Source organism: Perognathus longimembris, chromosome 3 (assembly GCF_023159225.1).
Source record: "Perognathus longimembris pacificus isolate PPM17 chromosome 3, ASM2315922v1, whole genome shotgun sequence".
Classification (NCBI taxonomy): Eukaryota; Metazoa; Chordata; class Mammalia; order Rodentia; family Heteromyidae; genus Perognathus; species Perognathus longimembris.
Window position 1 is genome coordinate 6,984,387 of NC_063163.1, and position 21,531 is coordinate 7,005,917.

Consider the following 21,531-nt stretch of genomic DNA (forward strand, 5'->3'; position numbering starts at 1 on the left):
TGACCTGCCAGTAGGACGAGAAGCAGCAAAGATGTCAGAGAGCTTGGCCCCTCTGATCTCCCCTGACCTCCCTCCAAGAAAAGCAAGATGGTCCCGGAAGACCATGCTTTCTCAATTCCATTAGCTTGGCTTTTCTTCTAGATAGCAAATAAGTGAATGTTTTCTTCTAGAAAATATACTTTATTCTTTTATGAAGTCCAAAAGGCATCCAAATCCTGATGAAAAATTGCAAGTGGCAAATGGGACTTCATTGAGCATTCAAGAACTTCTCTTCCTGAGGAGGACCGAATGCTGTGTGCATCTTATTTGTTGGGTGGCGAATGCAAGCTTCCCACCCCTGGGTGGATCATGATTCCAGTCTTGCCGGTGGATTGCCAGAAGATGTGCTATGTGCTGACCATGTTCCCAGGACCCGGCAGGATCTCTGGTTCTGGAAATTGAAATGAGTTCCACTGCTAGAGTATTCTGCTCCACTCTGGCTTTCAAGGTCTTCTAAAAGCTTTCACACACAACACGGGGAAAGGGTTTCACTTTCTGGCTACTATGAGAAGCCACATCTGACTTTTCCATTACTCTCAAAAGATCATCTATTAAAGGTAATCAACCTATCCCTCTAGAATGACATAGCATTCTAACTTGACATAGGAGTAAGATTCCCTCTACAAGGATCATTTGAACATACAATTTGTCGTTGTTTTCATACTTTACAAGCACGAATTAAGTAAAAAGAAATGAAAATGTTTGATCTTTGTAGCATTTCAAGGTCTATTCATTCAACAAGTATTTCTCGTTATGTACAAAGACCTGGAAAATGATACTCAGTGACTTTATAATCAACCCCTACTCTGTTAGAAGAGCTGGGAGCATGTCACATGTAAGGAACTAAAAGACCTGAGAGGATGAGGTGGAAAGGAAGAAGGTGATTTTGGTAAAAAGAAGAACCTAGAGAAGGAGACTAGAGGAGGCCGAAAGAGCTGTGCAAGCCAGAACCGGCTTGAGATTCATCTTTTCCTGAGGACTAACAGACAGTATCCAGCAGTGGTAATAGCCACTTTAATTCTTCCTAGAAAGCTGCATAACAAATGATGCCAGAACCACCATGACCCATGCATGGGGCAACTTGTCTAGCCATAGTTTGGACTGGAAATCTGAGCATAGCTAATTCTCAAGCCTTGGGTTGCCCACAAAGCTGCACACATCTGGACTTGAATGCATCACCCCGTTCCTAGGCCACTCATGTCTTACTAACAGAATTCAGTTTCTCCCAGGCTGTGAGTTCCTTCTGAACTCTCATTCTTTAAGAAGCAAGGCTGTCCAGAGAGCCCCTCACAACATGGTGTCATGATTCATCAGAGCATAGAAGGAGAAAGCAAGCGTGCCGGTGAAACAGAGTGTGCTGGACGATGGTAGTCAGAGTGTCCCATCCCCTTGCCTTCTGTGCTATACTGCCCAAGAGATTCTGCAAGGGAACAAAAACCATGAAGTGGGGATCACTGGGAACCATTGTATCATTGTGGTGGCCATCTTGAGATAAACAGACAACACATTGTGGAGAATGGAGAAATGGCAACTGGTTATGAGCAACGGCCAGCCCCTGTCCCTTGCAGATGTTACTGTGGATCAGAGAGAAAAGATTGACCTTCCAGTGTGGCCCTTCTGTTGAACCTGATACTCAGTCATCAGCCCTCTCCAGAGTGTTTGTTCTAACATCAACCATACCTGTGGGACAAGGTAGAGAAGGAAATCATAGCGACTAAGCATTGAAATGAAGTGTCAGTGCTCCCATGGCATTTTCTGACCATCATCTTTGTCTCTTTTGATTCCTTGGGAAGGAAGCAAGGAAGATAGGTATGTTCTCCAGGTTTCACCTATGGGAAATGGAACTGTGTGTCACTTCCCTAAGGAGCCCTAACTAAGCTGAGATCAGAAATGTCCCGACTGGGTTTCTTAACTCTTTTCCCTTGGGCTCCAGACAAAGGCAAACTATTCTAGATGAAGCTGCACTGCTGGGTGTAAAACTGGAAACCCATTGTACTGCTTTGAGTCATGCGACGTTCAAGTTGCAATCCAGACCACGGATCTTCTGACACATTCTCCCTTCTCTTCATCCTGCTGTCAGCTGCTGGAGTGCCAGGAATGGAACTTTCTACAAATGTGAGGATGAATGAGAACGTGGCCCCTGAAGAACATCCAGTTGGAGGAATAATTGATGATGGCCATTAGCATGAACCATGTGCTGTTAACATGCTACAAAAACATGGGATACAGAGCAGATAATTTTTCTGTGCTTCCATATTGGTGAAATACTCATGTCTCATATTATGCCACCCATCAAAACCCATTTATGAAAAAGCTTGTAATTGTATTGTACATAGCCAAATAGTTTTTCTGGCAACTTGTCTTTTGGCTTACTGTTGGGACTTGCACACAATAAAATCCTGTTTACTTTTTAAAATAGCAAACCCAATTTCTGCCATACTTTAGTCTGAGCCTTACCCATTTTCTTAGAATATGTTTAATCACCCAATATACTGAGCCACATCCAATTCATATAGAGAACTTTCTAACACTACTGTTTTTCCAAAAGAACAGAATATCTTGCATGAGCCAAGAGTGTAAGCATAGCCTAGATGTAAGGATATTTTATGTGTGTGGAAACGTGCTAATACGGCATTCCTGGGACATAATTTCCCACTCAGGTCAGCCCGGGGCCAGAGTTCAGCAAAGCCCACGTCCTATAAATAAGCTGACCAACTAGCATGAACATATGTCAACTAGGACTTCACTTACTAGTGTTGTGTCTCTTCATCACACAGACAAAACACTGAGAAATCCCAGAAGGCCCAGAAGCGTAGCCCTTAGTGAAGAAACCCTAGAATTGACTTTCTGAGTTTCTTTCATTATTTGGTCCATGGTTAGACTCTTGATCAAGAGACTCTTACATGAAGATGGAGACTGTGTATCTCTGACTTTGCACAGAGCAGGTGATCAGAGATCCCAGCCGTTTGCCATTTGTGGGGCCTGAGACTCCACCGGTGACTTCCCAACTCCAAGGCTAGTCCAGTGGGCCTGATTCCACTGTGCTTAGATTACATACTTCAGGAAGTGGAGTTGTGGCTCAAAGTGGTAGAGCAGTAGCCTTGAGAAAAGGTGCTCAAGTACTGTGTTCAGGTCCTGAGTTCAAGCCTTACCACCAATCAAAAAAGAAAAAAAGATTATATAGGTTCTTTTTGATCTACTGGTACATAGGTAGGCAAGTGCTCTTCTCTGTTCCTAGGAAGGGTTAGGCAGGGTCCTCCCAGAGGAAATGAGCCACTATGGCTCATTCTGACCTGTAAGAGAGCTCTGACTTCACTTGCTAGAAGTTTTATCTAGCTATTAATGAGACCGTAGTTACTGCACATTGAATTCTTGCTTCCACCATTATCCAGTTACAAATCATATTAGCAAGCAGTAGTGCGGACATAGAGTAAAATAGTAGCCAAGGAAATTAAAGCAAATGGTGTATCTATTTCAACACATTTCAGCGTCTCTCTTAATCTGTTTTAGGGAAGGTTTTCTGAAGGACGCACGGGCTAAGTAAGCATCATGTTGAACAAGCCAGTCCTCCAGACAGCGATTCCCGTGTATGTGAAGTTTCCCACCCCTTTTAGTCTTCTGAATTCCCTAAACATAGAGGATAAAGGAATGAGTCAAAGAGAAAAAATAAAACCTGGCTCCCGAAACCTCACTCGAGTGGCGCCATGGTGGGAGGAGACAGAGGGAGTCCCCGGAAGTGAGGAGTCCTTCCGGTAGTCATGGCCTCCATTGAAACATGCTCTTCCATTCACCCAAGTCAGAGACAGAGTAGGACTTCCCTGGATGTCCTCAGCAGGCTCCGCAGAGGAGCCTTGTGAGCATGTTACATGGATTCAGGGGCAGGGGACAGCCATGAGCGCCTTAGGTCCCTGGGTCCCGTGGACATTTGGGCAACTAACCCGTCATCCTGCAGCACACAGCCTAAAGCGAATTACGCTCTTCCGTCTCCAACAGAACACGGGGCCCCCCCCACCCCACCCCCACAAATAGGTCTATTATAAGCAAATCGGATGGGCTTTCCTTTGACACTGATACGCCTCAACTACTTAAAAGGAGATTTTTTTATTTTTAATTTCCTTGCCAGTCCTGGGCCTTGAACTCAGGGATTGGGCACTGTCCCTGAGCTTCTTTCACTCAAAGCTAGTAGTGTTCTATCACTTGAGCCACGGCACTTTGGATTTTTTTTTTTTTTTTTTTTTTTTTTTTTTTGGTAATGTATGGGAGATAAGAGCCTCACAGACTTTCCTGCCCGGGCTGGCTTTGCACCGCTGCCCTCATCTCTCCTGAGTATCTGGGATTGCAGACGTGAGCCACCCTTTGCTTTACTTTTGTTAGCTCTCTTCCACACTGTCCTAGGATTTTACCCCATCAGGGACTTGGATGCTCACTTTTGATAGCAGTCATTGTTTAGGCTTGACTTCCAGTAGTGCGCCTATGTTCATTGGATTTGGGTGATTCTTCATAGATTGGTCATTCTTATCTACACCAAAAGAATGTTTAAGTACTTAAATCTATGTACGGTATTATAAGAACTTACACAGTAAGCGGATACACAGCCTCGTCTCAAAAGAGCTTCGTCGTGAGAGAGATAGTGCTAATTTAAAGCTGTTCTGGAAACACATGTTTAAAAATGCAATCAGTAACATTGGAAGCCTTCCAGTAGGAGGAAAACACAGAACCAGAGATGTTCTGGAAGGCAGTAGCAGGAATACATGGACTGAGGAATTAAATGAATATGGTCTCATAAGATTCACATATCGCAAAATCATTGCATTTGAAATCTGTGAGTTACATTCAAGGTCACGTTCTTCCTCCAATTTTATCAATGAGGAAACTGAGCCCTGACGCTCCTCAACTAGTTAGGGATGGTGTTTGTGTGCCACACAGGTCTTCTCATCCCCCATAATATTCTTTCCAGTTGGCCACTGCTTTCTGGAGAAGAAATCTTATTTTCTCACCAAAATCATTCACACCACAGGTGTGGGGTCACCTAACTGTCCTCACTTATTAGCAAATCTGAAATTAACACTGGCTCAGTGTTATGGTGAAAGGAGATGGTGTTTTTAAATGTCTTACACTTGTGAAAAATACAAAGAAAATGACAATTGCTTCCCAGTAAGCCACAAGATTTAGACTGAGCTTTCTCCAGGTAGTAACTCTAGCTTTTTATACAACCGTGATTATAAAACCACGTAACACGATTAACAATCTTGACTATTTCTCACTGCATAGTTTCAGCAGACTCACAGTGTTGTGCTGATTTCAAGGTCAATTATTGCTCTCTGCCTCTGACTTTATGGTTTTATGTTTTCCTTAATTTCTGCCAAATGTCTTCAATACATATATTTCAAATCCCCGGGAATCTGGCTAGACAGCCCCTTCCCTGGGGGCTTTTATGTAAATGTTTAAGTTCAAAACCAACATCATGATCGCCTGTGAATAGCTGGTCTTGTCACTCACAGAATTCTGGTTGGAACTCCACCCTTTTTTATTTTCAGTACTATGATTTAAATTTAGGGACTCACACTTACAAGAATTCACACTACCCCTGGACCTATGCCTCTAGCCCTTTCCTCACAGGCTTTTTATTTTGTTATTTGTTATCGTTTTGACATAGGGCCTCGCTTTTTTGCCTGGGCCCATACCTGAACCGCAGTCCTCCTATTTTTACTCCTCGGCATAGCTGGGGTGGCCGGGGCACACCACCATGCCGAGCTTCGTCCACTGAAATGGAGTCTCATGGACTTTTCTTCCTGGGCTTGGGCTGGAATTGTAATCCTCCCGATTGTAGCCTCCCAAAGTAGTTACGATTGCAGGAGTGAATCATCAGCACCCAGCATTAACTGCCATTTTGTTTTAAATCGGGGCTGGTGGTAAAGTCAAAGAGTAAAAGGAAAGCTTTCCATTTGTGTTTCACATCCTCTTATACCTGGCGAAATTTCTGCTTTGCAGCTATTCTTTATACACCGACTGACGGGGCTTATCCACCGACTGATGTGACATTTTCTGTATTATTTGTCTTATCATTGGCACTCCCTTAAAACTTACCAGTGCAAGGAGACGTGACGTGTTATTCATCCCGAGCGTAAGCATCGTGCACCTCTCCCGAGCTCTCTTCTCTTGTGTTTCTTCCCCAGAGCTTGCACTAGACAGCGCATGCTGAGCGGATCCTTCGAGGGGCAGCCGGCGAAGGAGCGGTCAATCCTCAGCGTCCAGCACCACATCCGGCAGGAGCGTAGGTACATGTGGCAGGAACCTGTGCTCCGGGGACCCGGAGGAGAGTGTGCAGGACAGCTGGCAGGACCAAGTGAGGCCCTGAGTTCTAGCGGCTGGTGGTAACAATAGTGAAACTTACAGTCTGGTTCAAAGATTCTAAACCTCTTTACTTCAAAGACCTTTTTCCTTGCTGATCGCCAAACTCACACTTTTGAGATCAGAAGGAAAAATTCTGAAATCTTGTTAGAGGGTATCAAAGGCATTCGTCCAGGCAGACCATAAGCTTTTTTTTTTTTACTCTGAAAAGAAATGAGGCACTAGTGATGTGGCATCAGAAAAAAAAAAAATGTGTTTCTTTTCCCCTAATATGATCATTGCTTCAAAGTCAAAAATTGATCTTGTAATGTATTGACTGGCTGGTTTTTGTCCTTCCAGATCGCTAAGACATGGATCAAACAGCCAGAGGATCAGCAGGGGGAAATCGCTTGAGACTTTGACACAAGATGTAAGTTCAAAGCCATGTTTTGGATTTTGGAAGCATGATAGTAAGAGTGTATTTCGATGATTGCGTAGACAAAGGCGATGCTGGGTCTTTCTGTTGATTGCCATGTCTCTTAACACGTCTTACCAAAAGGAATCAGAAAACAGAATACATGCCATGTATGGGAATATGACCCTTAACTAGAAAAATCCAGATGTTTCACAAAGACCTTGTCTTTGATAAAAGAGTAACCCAAAAGTGGCTTTATCCACTTCATTTGACTGAAATTAGGGGTGTCTAAAGCATTCGTAGGAATGATTTGCATCATTAGCTTTGAAAGTTTACCAAGTTCCAAATGTTCTAGAATCTGAATCCACTGTAATTTCAGGACCGTAAAGTTAGGGCATATTTTTTTTCTAAAGTTTGTCTGACAAGAATAACGGAATTTCCCAGTAATTTTTGTTTTTATTTTTACACTCTAGACCTATCGTGTGTGTAGTTACTGACCATAATGCATTTTTCAAATGAGTGTGTGTATTTTGTTTCGGGTTTAGTTCTAATCTATCAGGAGTAGGAAGGACCTAGAAGGACACATAGCCCCCTGGAAATTACCTCCTAGCCAAAGAGACAGATGATAAATAAATGGACAGGCAATAGAATTTCCAAGAGTGATTCCTTTTATTTTATCCAACATCTCCCTGTTGGTATATTAGTTTTGCTATAGTCTATAAAGTAAAATAAAGAAATCAAGGTAAAGATTTGAGGGCAGGGATAAAATGGTTAGTGTCTTTTATGTAACATGTAATAGAGCATATTATATATCATATATATAACTGCTTTGTACATATTGTAATTATTTTATATGCATACTTATATATAGCCATTAAATGACTATGCTATGAACATATATTACATTTTATATGTAGTTTATATATCTTGGATATATATATACATGGGTTTTGATCTTTAAAAAATGATAGTATTCTGGGCTTCTAAAACCATCGCTGTAATATGTGTTCTCTTGATATAATTCTAGCATTCCAATACAGTGAGATACAGAAATGCACAGCGAGAAGACAGTGAAATCAAGATGATTCAGGAAAAGAAGGAGCAAGCTGAGATGAAAAGGTATAGGCTATGGCCATGGTCCGTGGCTCTAATGTAAGAACGTCAAACTTTGCTCTGGCTTCACTCTCGCATCAATGTCCTCTTCTAGGAAGGTGCAGGAAGAGGAACTGAGAGAGAACCACCCTTACTTCGACAAGCCCCTGTTTATAGTGGGCCGGGAGCACAGGTTCAGAAACTTCTGCCGCGTGGTGGTCCGAGCGCGCTTCAATGCGTGAGTGTACTCCTTTTCAGCCAGGTGTTTGGCCTGAGTCCTGAGAACAGCAGGAAGCTTGTCACAGGAAGAGAAAGGACTGTGTAGTCCTAATGGGGTCACAGAATCAACCGCAGGCTAATTAATCATGCTGATCCTCTTTGCTGAGCAAATGACCAGGTGGAAAACAAAGAGAGGTGGCTTGCCAGTAGTTAGCATTGGTAGAAAACTCTCACTGATAAAGTACTTAATCGCCATGTTTATTTGTGTACCTATATACCCCCTTAATACATTTAGATCCATGTTATTAACTCTGTTTTGAAAATAATAAAACAAAAGTTTACCAAGGCTTACTTAGAATCATGATCCTTTGGCCTGTGCTTCCCAGTTAATTGGGATTAAAGGTGTGCGCTGTGACCGGACAGGTTTGAATGGAGTCTCTCATCTACAACTCAAGAATTGGGAGAGATAGAAAACTACTTCCATGAGCATGAATTGCAAACTCGTCCATTTTTTTTTTTTATTCTGGGTTCTCTGCCTTCTGGAGTTCTCTATAGTGAACAGGTTTCACATTGCACATTTTATTGAGGGAATGAACGAAATCTCAGGTTGGAAAGATGCCAGGAAGCCGAGGAGTGCCAGGCTGTGTGATGTGTTCTGCTGAGGAGCCTGATGATTGTTCTTCTCTTACAGATCTAAAACAGATCCTGTCACGGGAGCTGTGAAAATTACCAAGTACCATCAACTTTAGTAAGCATTCCAAGCGCTGCTTTCCACGCACATTTCAAGTTCTGATGTATTATTTTATGCTGCATAAAAATATAAAAAATGCTCTGTTATTTTCTTCCTACATAGTGCTATGAAACAGATAATTGGAGAGTTATTTTGTACAAATACCAGTCCTATGAACAGAGTCAGGAAAAAAGCCATTATCTCTGACTCTGTAGGCTTTTGCTAGAGAGTTGGTGTTTCTCAATTTTGTGTGGTCTTTGGCAGTGATTTGCTGGGATTGGTCACTTACCTGGACTGGGTCATGATCATTGTAACCATCTGCTCCTGCATCTCCATGATGTTCGAATCCCCCTTCCGAAGAGTCATGCATGCACCGACTTTGCAGGTACTGCTACTCAGTCTCAGCTCCCAGCCAGTTGCGCAAACACTGACCTGTAATTTCGCCATTCCTGGTGACCAGCCTGTGTTTCGCCTGTTTCAGATTGCTGAGTATGTGTTTGTGATATTCATGAGCATTGAGCTTAATCTGAAGATTATGGCAGATGGTTTATTTTTCACTCCAACTGCTGTCATCAGGGACTTCGGTGGAGTAATGGATATATTTATTTATCTTGTAAGTCTTTGGTTATTTCCTAAATGTAAAACCTAACAGTTTTGTAAGATTGCCCCTGTATTTCTGGGGACTAATAGGAAAACTTGAGGTCTGGTTGCTGCAAGTGAATTCTTATATGTGAATAATACTTGAATAATTACCCTAAATAACTATCCTGAATGAAAAGCACTAAAACAGATGTGGATAGTTGTTATTCAAAGATATCAGCTACAATTTTGTGTGTGAATGAAACATACAATAACAAGGTTTAAAATATTAGCAAAGCTAGCCGGGCACCAGTGGCTCATGCCTGTGATCCTACTCAGCAGCCTGAGATCTGAGGATAGCAGTTCAAAGCCAGCCCAGGCAGAAAAGTCTATAATACTCTTATTTCCAATTAACCACCAGAAATCTGGAAGTGGTGCTGTGGCTCAATGTGGTAGAGCACTAGCCTTTAAAAGAGCTCAAGGATACTGCCCAGGCTCTGAGTTCAAGCCCTATGGTCACTACCACCAACAAGAAGAAAAATTGGCACAATTCCTATGTTCCAGAATTTTTAAGTTTGTATCACATAAGTTGCATGACTAGTTGATGAGCCCCTTGTTATTAGAAGCAAGCTGAAGTCATTTGGTTGGCCTTTATTTTGATTCAAGTGTACAGAGTACCTGGCTGTTTCAGGCGTTCATTTGAGTGTTCAATTGAATGAAATTGGGAGGCCATAGGAGTGGACCCAACGAAATTTCATGAACCAGAGCCTGCAGACGCAGGGAGAAGTGTGATCAGTAACACCATCTTGTTAATCACTGATAAAACAAAAGTCACTGTGGTGAAAGGAATTCCGGTCTTAGTATACCCGCAGTGCCTCCAGTGCAATACATTTAAAAAGGAGCAGACCTGGGCACCGGTGCTCACACTTACAATCTTAGCTACACATGAGGCTGACAAATAGAGGATTTTATTTTAAGCCAATCCTGGCACTGTGTGTGTGTGTGTGTGTGTGTGTGTGTGTATACATACATATATACATGTATATATATATGTATATATACATGTATATGAGATTCCTGTTCCAAACAAATCAGCAGCAACTCCAGACTAGAGGCATGATTCAAGTGAACAAGGAGCAAGAAAGCCTGTGACCCTGTGTTCAAACCTGATATCAGAAAAGGAAGAAGAGGAAGAAGAGAGAGAAGAAGGAGAAAAAGGAAGCAGAGGTGTTGGGGGGGGGGGGAGGGTCACACAGACACAGAGTGAGAACCGCCATTCATTCAACATACACGTGGGGAGTTTTCTTGGAGGCCTCATTATGAGAGTCTAGGTTGAATTTGTTGTTCAGGGTCAGCAGACTGTGCGCACACGTGTGAGCGCTTGCTTCACACGACCGTGAGAGCCTGGATGAATGAGAAGTTAGAGCTAGTTGGCTCTCAGCCACACGGAGAGTTAAGAAGATGTTGTGTAAATTCCAGAGGTTGTTTTTCCTTCTAGGTAAGCTTAATATTTCTTTGTTGGATGCCTCAAAATGTGCCTGCTGAGTCTGGAGCTCAGCTTCTGATGGTTCTGCGGTGCCTGAGGCCCCTGCGGATATTCAAACTGGTGCCCCAGATGAGGAAAGTCGTGCGGGAACTTTTCAGCGGGTTCAAGGAAATTTTTCTGGTATGCGACAGCAGCCCTTTGCTTCCGGTTCCCCCACAGCCCACCCTTTCCTGTCACTTGTGGAGAAGAGGGGTGGGGTAAGCCAATCCCAATGGGCCAGGTGAATGGTCAAGGTCAAGTCCACAGTTCTGCTCAACGCCAAAGCTTAGAAAAGCATGTTCAGAAACTCCATCCGTGGATGCTTCTGGAAAGGACGAGTGGCAAATCCAGAGAGGCAGGAGCCACTCACTCTGTCGTTCTTCACTAAGATACTCCTGATTTCTACTTTACAGTTCAGTGTCTCCGTCTAGCAATTAAACATAAGAAAGCTCCACCTCGCCCCCTTCACAAATGGAATCAGAAACTGGTACATTTGTACTCAGAATCCTATTCTGTGTGTCTCCTTAAGCAGATAGCATAGATTTTGAATGGAGGTTTTGGTAATATTGACAAACAATTTACAAGATGCCTGGGTCTACGTTGCATAAAACAAGCTAAGTGTGCAGTAAAGAGTAAATATAAATGTAATGAAGAAAGGATTATTCTTTTTAACCAGTCTTTTACTGATGGTCTTCTAAGAACAGAGTTGGAGATGAAGCAGAGTAAAAGGCCCACAGCCTGTTAGAAAGCTCTCTGCCTTTTGAAAGAGTGGCGAAGGGCATTTTTAAATTATAGATGAGCTAAACTTGTACATGAGTAAACATCCATTGAGTTGCACAAGGTTGTTTTTATTGTACTTTCTCAAAATACTATAGCCTTAGTGTGAGAGAGAAGCTGTAGTTTTAGTTGACAGGGGAGGTATTTTTAAGGATAGATTTTGATGTTACTGCAGGCATGTAGTTGCTAATATATCTTTAAAATATATTTTAAAAACACTTTCTTTGCACAAAGTCATGGAACTCTGTAGGGCTTTTCACACGGCTGGACATGAAAGCAAGCAAGAATGTCACCTAACAGTTTATGTAGATGAACCATTTGACAACTTAAGAGGGCTTGAGAGGGAATGTTATTGGGCTTGTCCCTTGACGATGTTTCCATGTAATATAGGCCCTTGAAGGAACATGTGTGCATTAACCAGCCAGTTTTAGCGAATTGTTCTGAAATTTGCCCTTTGCAAAATTTCTTGCAGAGACAAAAGTGGGAGCCAGCAGAGGGCGCACAAGTCAATTGACAGATTTTCTTCTCAGTGCTGAAATTATCTCCTAACTCTACACAGCACACCTTCGTGTTCACATGGAAGCAAAAACCCCCATCTTCCTAATGTGTGCTCTGCTAATAAGGATAGGAATTCCTTTTGAGAACACTGGGCACCACTAAATTATTTAAATAGTTTCCTCTGTCCCATGAAATAATGTGTAGCAAAATGTTGCCTTCCAATCAGAAAAAGCATATAAAATATCTCACCTCATTTTCTTAGACAAGAGCCCTATGCATTTATCTTAAGAATTAAAAGCCCATTGTTAAGTTCCTCCTTCTGAAATTTCAGTAAGGCTAATTGAATGAAGATGGGGAAGAAGGTTTCAATCTGATCCAAGGAGTCCTTTTTTATATATCACTATTGAAGACAAGCCTAAACCTTTTACCCAGAGATTTACCATTTCGTCCATTTCTTTTAGGTCTCCATACTTTTGCTGACGTTAATGCTTGTCTTTGCAAGTTTTGGAGTGCAGCTTTTTGCTGGAAAGCTAGCCAAGTGCAACGACCCCAACATCATCAGAAGGGTAAGTTGCTCCTGCCTGTCTTTTGAAGTAAAAATCAAGGTAGTTTACCATCTGTCAGGAAGCCCATGTACCACAATACCTGCCAAGGTGACTTTGAGAATACCTAAACATTAGAGCACTGTCCAGCAAGCAAAGGGGCCTTGAGTTCAATTCCTACTACTAAAAGGGAATCCACTGTTGACATCATATACGTAAGTACCATGCATTCCGGATGCTAACAGCTCGAAGCCCAAACACTTCCCCTTAAGGTCTTCCCTGAACTGATCCACTGCCTCTGTTGGCACACGAGAATCATATCAACAAAAACAGAAAAAACAGCCCCCTGCACAAAAGAACAAGAAGCAAAGTGTAAGTAACACACTCCATTTTCTTTCTTCACTCTTAGCTCCAGGAAAGAGCCAGAACGTACATGATTACTCATAAATACCCCCCCCAAAAGCCCCCTTTATGTCATGGAAAGTCAGCAAGGATTCAAACTTAATATATTCATTTCTTTTCTGTTTTTTCAATAAGAAGGTACCTCTGGAGCCACCACATATTGAAGTAATCTAATATCATGACATATTTGTATTGCATCTTGTATAAGCTGAGTATTTCTCCTCCAAATGACCACCCAGGGACTCAGGTTCCTTTTGTCTGCTGTAGTCACCTTTCACTGTGTCCTCAGAGTCTTGTCCATTCGACTGGCAGATAAGAACATTATAAAGAAGGACTGTGGCCTAAGCCTTCAAGAGGGGTGGGTTACATCAACACATTTCCCCTGGAAAAAAGGATAGACTCGCAATTCTGAGAGGAAGGGCGGGCTGGGAAGAGTGCTTTGTGACGTTCTCTGCAGATAAAAAGGGTAATGTTTGATTTGTACTTAGCTCAACTCTGCTCTGACATCCAGTGTCCCATTCTCTTGGGATTATGTTCTAAATTACAGTGAAGTAAATCAACTACAGCTACTGCATGAACTCTTCCATTCAAATAAGATAATGCCTTAATTCCACTTAAATATGTGTCTCTGAAAGCTCTGGCAGAGCTGAACATTGCATTATATAGTTCTAATAAATATAACTAATAGGTTTTGTATTATAAAAGGCATTAGTTCCCTAATTATAATACCAAACAATGTCCTGTCATGATGCATTGAAAATTATGTTCAAATGAGGACTTCAGGAAATGCTGGATAACGAGAGACATTCCAGAATCTTCCACAATCCTGAGAAGACACAACAAGCAATATAGTATGAAGGTCCTGAAGTACCAAATTAGCAAATGAGAGAAGTAATAAAGGGTTGATGTATTCGTCCCCAGGCTTGTGTAAAGAAGAAGAGTTATTTTAGACTCACACTGAATAGAAATCAGAAAGCTAATAGCAGCATTTCAAGTTGAAGCCTACTAGGAATCCTGGGTGACTCAGATTTCTAATAATGGCCTAAGAGCACCATGGTGGCTTTACATGATGCGTGCATACTCAGCAACTTGTGCCTTCCTGACCGTGCTGGTGGACAGAGGGTGCCCAGGTACAACGCGCAGCGTCCTGCAATCTTTTCTAAGCCCCACGTAAGAGAGCAAGGCCAAGGTTGCCACATGGATGAAGGGAGCCAAAATTCCGCTTCAGAGTTCCTGTCCATCTACAGAATAGATAAACACATCCACCTACATCAGGTTCACACGGATCACATCTAAAGGCAGCAAGACTTGATTAATTGGGCCATGCTTTCCAGTTGGAAACGCACATTATCATTTCCATCCTGTAGTCCCTTGAGATGAGAGAAGGAGATGGAGCCCGGAACTTTTGGAAACAAAGTCTGATGATACCTTCTGACAAATAATTACAAAACACCAGTTACATCGAAGGCACCGTGCCAAATAAAATGAAAAGAAGACTAGAAAAAGGAGACGGCTGCTGCTTTTGTTTTACCATACTTCCTGGCCAGTCAGAATATGTATTTATCTTCAAGCAAACAAAATATACAGTCAACGGTTAAAGGAACAAATGAGAAGCGGAGGCCATGTGCCATCTGGTCCCATTGTGGGGATTTGTACCTCCCCCAGGGATACTTAGCTGTGTAGGCCTTGGGCAACAGAAAGGACATGGTATGGGCAGGAAAGGCCTTCCATGCAGAAAATGGCCAAAGACACCAACCATGCACATCTTCCTGTGAAGAGACAAGCAACACAGAGAAGAATAACATAGGCCTTGGGACGTGAGTTCAGATCAGAGTCCTGCAGTAGATGCATCCCTTGGTCCAGTCCCTTCACCACTCTAGATCGATGTTTTTCTTTAGAAAACTTTTGACACATTGATCTTATAAAAAAAAAACAAAAAACTTTACTAGCTAGATTATGGATAGTACCTTTCCCAGTCAGCAGTCACTCACATCACTTATAAATATTTGGAGGAAAAAGGCCAGAAGTGTACATTAGACAGACAGGCAGACAGACAGTGTGTGTGTGTGTGTGTGTGTGTGTGTGTGTGTGTGTGTGTGTGTGTGTGTACACACAGGTGGTTTGTTTGTTGTGGGTGTTTGTTGGGAAGTTAATAAGAAGTCATTAATAGTTTGTAAGATGAAGAATCCAACATTTCTCAGTCCTCTTGCACAGTGCAAAGCACTAGCCTTAGACTACTTTTGTCAGTAATAGCCTGTGAATGAGGTAAACAGGTATAGAGTGACAACATCACTTGTTGATGATCACCCATGTAGTAAATGAGGAAGCTGAGATTCACACTTTGTAGCCTGGATCCGTGTGTTGAGATTTCAGCCAGAATACCAGATCGCCTCATGCAGCCAAAAAAGGGCCTCACGTGGCCTCAGAGGACAAATAGGAAGGATGAGAAGGCCAAGTGCATTGTGGGGCCTCATTACAGCACCCCAGTACAACCTTTGAAATAAACATTGGGGATGAATAACTGTGGCTGTGTATTTTTAACTGAAAAAAACTGGATTAAAAAATGGAATTCATAGGGACAAAAAAAGACTAGAAGGGCGTGTAAGATGCTAATTGTATTTATGACTTTTCCTTCCCGTTAATTATTCATTCTAAATTAACACTGCATTATTTGAGTTCGAAGTTCTCTGTACTTCGAAGAATTTAATTGGAAACTCAGAGAGAGAGATAAAGTTGTCTTTAAATAGTTGAAATAAGAATGGACCAATGGGCTGGCCGCAGGCACAGAGGAAGCAAAGCAATGTTGGGGTCTCCATACTCACAACTGTGAATCAAGAAGGTGACATAATTTAGGGTCAAAGGTGATTACACTAAACAAGTTACCACTGAATTTCTGTTGAAACAGTCAAATGACGAGCAACAACTTTACCACATATAATAGGCTTACCAACTAGATTTAGGCTCAATACGGTATAATCATAGTGTAGGGAGCCAATATAATCAAACGAAGAATAGACCAAAAAGGAGTTGGAACTTCTTCCTGCATCTTTCCGCCTTCAAGAATACAGTTCAGGGCTGGGGATATAGCCTAGTGGCAAGAGTGCCTGCCTCGGATACACGAGGCCCTAGGTTCGATTCCCCAGCACCACATATACAGAAAACGGCCAGAAGCGGCGCTGTGGCTCAAGTGGCAGAGTGCTAGCCTTGAGCGGGAAGAAGCCAGGGACAGTGCTCAGGCCCTGAGTCCAAGGCCCAGGACTGGCCAAAAAAAAAAAAAAAAAAAGAATACAGTTCAGTATTTTATTCACATATTCAGAGCTCTATCACCATAGGTTGGCCGCTTTGAGAACATTTGTTTCATTGCAAAAAGGAACCGTGCCTCCATTTATTCTCACCCCTAGGCTTGGCTCTCTCACTCCACACCAGGTCTAAATCACTCCTGACCTATATTGTGTGTCTGTAAATTTCCTGATTCTGGGATTTCATACAACTGGGATCGTCTAATCTGATTGGCTTTCTTATCTAGTATATTTAGGCTTCCAGTGGTAATCCATGGATAGAATGTGCCCATACTTCCTCTCTTTCTACAGTGGAATAATTTTCCATATATTAACATTAACATTGTTATCTGTTTGTCTAGAGGACATTTGAGTTCTTTCTACCTTTTGGGCATTTGAATATTGCCAGTGTAAACATTCATGTACAAGCTTCTGTATAAACACATATTCTATAGAAATATGAATGCTCCTAAATAACCAGGCATGGAATCTCTTAGTAGTATTGCCTAACGGTCTACTTTCCATTGGTATGCCATAATACCTGAGGTTGCATAATTTTATAAAGACAAAAAAGAAAGATCTAGATGCTGAAAGACCAAGATTGGGTGGCTCCATTTTCTCAGCTCCTGTGAAGGTTCTCCTAGCTGCACGAAGGCAGATGGCATCATAGTGAGAGAGAAAGAGAGAGAGAGAGTGCAGCTGGGGAGAAGACAGGAAGCCAGAGACTAGGGAGACCTCTCCAGTGCTTCCATTCTGTCATGGGAATGAGCTCTGAAAGACTACCATTAATCGCTTCTGAGATCAACACCCCACTCATTTAACCACCCCCTACTAGGCCTCCCCTCTTCAAGCTTTCTCTGTCTCCCACATCACCGCACTGAGGACCAGACTCCAGCACAAAACCCTTGCCATGCATTCAACAGATGCCCAAATAACAGCATGGAGTAACACTGTTTAGTCATCTGAGGAGCTGCCAGGTTGGTTTGATTTGCATTTCCCTGGTGGCATCTTTGCATGTGATTATTTGCCATTTGTGTATCATCATTGAAGAAACATGTATTTAGGTCTTCTTCCCACTTACTGTTGTTCTTAGGACCAACTTTCACCTGCCTCTCTCCAGTCTTTGTTACTGTTTGAGAGATAATTGTCATCACCCTTAGATAAAGACCTTTACTATTTGATATAAGAAACGTTTCTTTGATCTTTTGTGACTTCACTTTCTGACTTGATGTCTGTCTCCCTTGTTTTCTCTTCCCATAGGAAGATTGTAATGGCATATTCAGGATTAATGTAAGTGTGTCCAAGAACTTAAATTTAAAATTAAGACCTGGAGAGAAAAAACCTGGATTTTGGGTGCCACGTGTTTGGTAAGCCCATCTTAAAAAACAACATCCTGAAAAATGCTGTACTTGTCAGGTTAAGTGTTTCAATCAGTATGATATGGTGTGAAACTGAAATCCTTAGGCTAGACTTGTCAAAACTATGTCAAGTACTACAGAGCAAAGCAGTGGGTTGCAACAGGGTACAAAGATAAGGTCCGTAAGTAAACACGTGTTCAGTGACTACCAGGTTGCTTCACAAAACTAATGAAATACTAAGTAGTATTTTTCTAATAGTATACATATCTGAATCAAATAGCTTTAAAATTAATGAGGCTTTCAAAGCAAAGATTTAAAGCTAGCGCATGAAAGCCAAACTCAATTTAAATTTTATCCTTAGCATAGGATCTGATGTTCTTAGAACTGTTGCAGAGAATACTAAATTATAAAGCTATTTCGATTTTAAAGCCCACTTACATTGATGGATTTCCATGTTTGGAAAACTGGAGGGGAATAATCAGTAACGTGATTTTTTTTATATCTCCTCCTCTCTTTAAAATACATTTTCCTCAAAAATAAGTTTTCAAAGTATTTGAAGAAAAGTAGCAGTACCCAACACCCTTTCTCTCATCTATTTTATTAATGACTTTAAATGGAATCTCTGCTTGGTTGATGAACTGAATGGTCTACTAACTTCATTTGTCCTTTTAATTACTTTTTAATTGCCATTTTTTTACCTCTTCGTATAATGAATGAACCACAGAAACTCCTTTTGTTACAACTGATGTTCTCTTCTAAACATCAAAACTTTCAAAGAGGAAAGCATTTTTCTCCAGCTATAGCTTAGAATTCATTGTTAATTGTTTGGCATTTCCCTCAATAAGAAATTCACTCTCATAAGCAAGTATGGTGCATATTGGCTTTAAAAGCAACACCTAACCTGTGTGGGAAAAGATTAATTCTGGATGTGTGGCTTGAGCTTAGATAAAGAGTATTGTAACTCCCAAGGGCATCCTCATTCTCATATGTACTAGAAAAGCAGTCTAATTTCCATTAAAATAAAAATGAAAGAAGCATAAAAGCTTGTTTTTGTGCGATGAAATTTCATTAGACCATAATAACTTATTTATACAAAGAAATCCAATAGAATCTTTCCCCTGCTGTTTTGGGGATTTGCTATAAAACATATAAGCTTAGGCCAATCAGAAGTAAAATGTCCTTACATCCTAAAGTGGACCAATTCAGCAGAACTTACTAAGAATTTATCGACCCCACCACCCACCCACTATGCTTATGCAACAGGAAACTAGCCAAGGATAGCATCCTGGAAGTGAATGAGAACACTGTGGGAACTTCCCACTCCCTGGTTGTGGAGAAAGGATGAGATGCTGACTGCCCTGGCGTAGTGAGGTCCCATAGGAGAACCACTGAATGCCAGACCTTAGCAAGGCAAGAAGATAGGCTCTGGCAGCTAGCTGCTCTTCACCACCTAAGCAAATCAGTTACCTTGTCTCTCTGGAGAGCCATGTAGTCCATGCCTAGAGCCACCTGGTCTGAGCGACCTTGGCTGGAACTTGGCTGCAAAGAGCTAAGTACTGAGGAGAGTGGACATCACTGACCAAAGGCCACTGGTGTGCTTCAGAAAGCAAGAGTGGAAACTCAACCAAAGACTGCATGCTCGAAGCAGGAATGGTGCAGGGGGGGGCACTCTTGTCTTAAAACACAAGGTAGTGATGGGAAATTTGGGGGCATCTCAAGGTCAGGCAACCACTACTTTGGGAAATGCAGAAGAGGAGGGGACATGCCACACCATGGGGAACTGTGAAGGAAAGCACCAGGCTAGTCACCAAAGGGAGACAGACAACCAAAGCAAGAGCCCATGTTGTGGTTTACCTGGAAAGGAATGGAGGCAGAGCAAATGGCCTTAGGACTGGCTAGTTTGAGTCATGTCAGCAAGCTCTGAGCTGTACACACTGACCCACATGCAGATACCTGGCCTGGGGGTGACTAATAGAGCTATAGAGGGACTGGGTAATTAATCTGAGAACTACAGCCTCAGAAGGAGGATTCTGATCTTGACTAATCTTGTGGCAGAAAGTGACCAGAAAGTTCTGGGACCTCCCAGATGTCAGAATAGAATTCCCCAGAAGGCAGTGTCACAAACAAACTTATCCCAAATTCTACAGTGTGACGGACAGTCAACCTATCTTATAAAACCAGTTACATGTGATTTTTAAGATCAAATCGAATTGGAAATACTGTGTTGTAAGTAAAGTATTACTAACAGCTTTAAGTTCAATGGCATTTTAAAAGCAGAAGCCAAGAGAGGGGCATTCCTTAAGCAGCACTAGTTGTTTTTGTTTCTTTGTCCCTACGTGATAGTAAAGTAAAAATCTTCAGTCTAATAAATGCTAGCTGCAGGCATGATTGTTTTTATATTTTTTATCTAATCTAATCTAGTGAGTTAGAAGCTAAAATTTTACATTTGGTAAATTATGATTAAGATAATAACTTATATTTGGGAATATGCTTAGGAAAATGATTTGGAATTTATAATTGGCACATAAATATATGCTATCTAACGCAGGACTCGTTCTGGTTTCTATATTTTCTCTTCAGATGAATAAATTCATTTTCTTCTGAGCCCCTCTGATTTGATGAGATAAAAATCACCTTGGTAAAAAGGATTAAACATATCACATATTATAAATGTTGCACCTTATTTGAAACAGAGATCTGAGACATAGGAAAATGACATATGAGAGAAAAAACAAAATATAGGTTTTGTGATGAATGTACTTGCTGAAGGCTGCCTACCCACCAGACGGGAATGAATGCTTATCAAAAGCCATCCATGAATGACTTACAGATTTTGTTCCTGACAAGTCTAAAGTGTAGTGGAGGAGGTTAAATAAAATTACAACGAATTGCATATAGCATGCTAAAGGCTCTGATGCCACAGAAGCAAAGTCCTAAGCATACTACTAGCTTGCTCAAAGTTCATCTCCAGGTATTTTTAAGTTACATTCTAGAACAAAGAAAATAAGGTTTTGTGGAGTCTCGAGTTCAAATATATGGACTTCTAGGGTCTGCAAATGGATCTGTGCAAGGGAGGGTGGATGATTCCTCAGTCTTAGATTCTTTTGTTTTATGGACGACCTGCCTGTTTCCTACAAAAGCAAAGGTTCAGTGCACTGAACTCAGGAGAATCTCCTAACCCAAAGTACCAAAGGACCAGGCAGGAGAAATAGTGAAGAAGACACTCTGGCTAACTTTTAAATGATAATAAATAGGAACTGGTGAAATGGAAAGGAATTATGACTGGTGGAAGGGAAGGGCAAGGCTCTTGAGCCCTGTTGATGAAGTTCAAGGCAAAAGAAAAACCATGTGCATCGTAGGAAGTACAAAGTCTCTGCTTGTTCAGGTTGAATAGACAAAATACATGAGACAGATGGGGTGATGATGAAATCTGTGAGACAGGGTGGCATTTGGGACACATTCTCTGCATCTTCACATCCAGAGGCATCCTAGGTCACGATTTTCTGTCATCCCCAGAAGAGGGGAGGCTCCTTTATTAAGATTTGAGAGGACTTGGAACAGTTCCCTCTGAGAGTTGAAATCTGACACATTTCGAGGCAGGAACTAACGGCACAGCTTTCCAAATTGGAGAGATAGACAATGTGGTAATCATTGTAAAGCTAACCTGAGGGGAGGGGGAAAGATATGTAAACAGCCTTCCATTTTAAGTAAGAGCAAGATATAAAATGATTATACTCCATATGCTTG

The 21,531-nt window shown here is 41.7% G+C and overlaps 1 protein-coding gene across 1 annotated transcript in view; it reads left to right on the forward strand.

Annotated features, from left to right (window-relative positions):
- Nalcn (sodium leak channel, non-selective) overlaps positions 1 to 21,531 on the forward strand; it is a 212,017-nt gene that overhangs the window by 163,446 nt on the left and 27,040 nt on the right. Inside the window, exons 19-28 of the mRNA XM_048341128.1 lie at positions 6,216 to 6,317; positions 6,730 to 6,799; positions 7,812 to 7,903; positions 7,992 to 8,114; positions 8,787 to 8,843; positions 9,090 to 9,210; positions 9,307 to 9,438; positions 10,903 to 11,070; positions 12,666 to 12,770; positions 17,687 to 17,793. Of these exons, the coding sequence (XP_048197085.1) occupies positions 6,216 to 6,317; positions 6,730 to 6,799; positions 7,812 to 7,903; positions 7,992 to 8,114; positions 8,787 to 8,843; positions 9,090 to 9,210; positions 9,307 to 9,438; positions 10,903 to 11,070; positions 12,666 to 12,770; positions 17,687 to 17,793 (1,077 nt within the window). The remainder of the gene's footprint in view (positions 1 to 6,215; positions 6,318 to 6,729; positions 6,800 to 7,811; positions 7,904 to 7,991; positions 8,115 to 8,786; positions 8,844 to 9,089; positions 9,211 to 9,306; positions 9,439 to 10,902; positions 11,071 to 12,665; positions 12,771 to 17,686; positions 17,794 to 21,531) is intronic.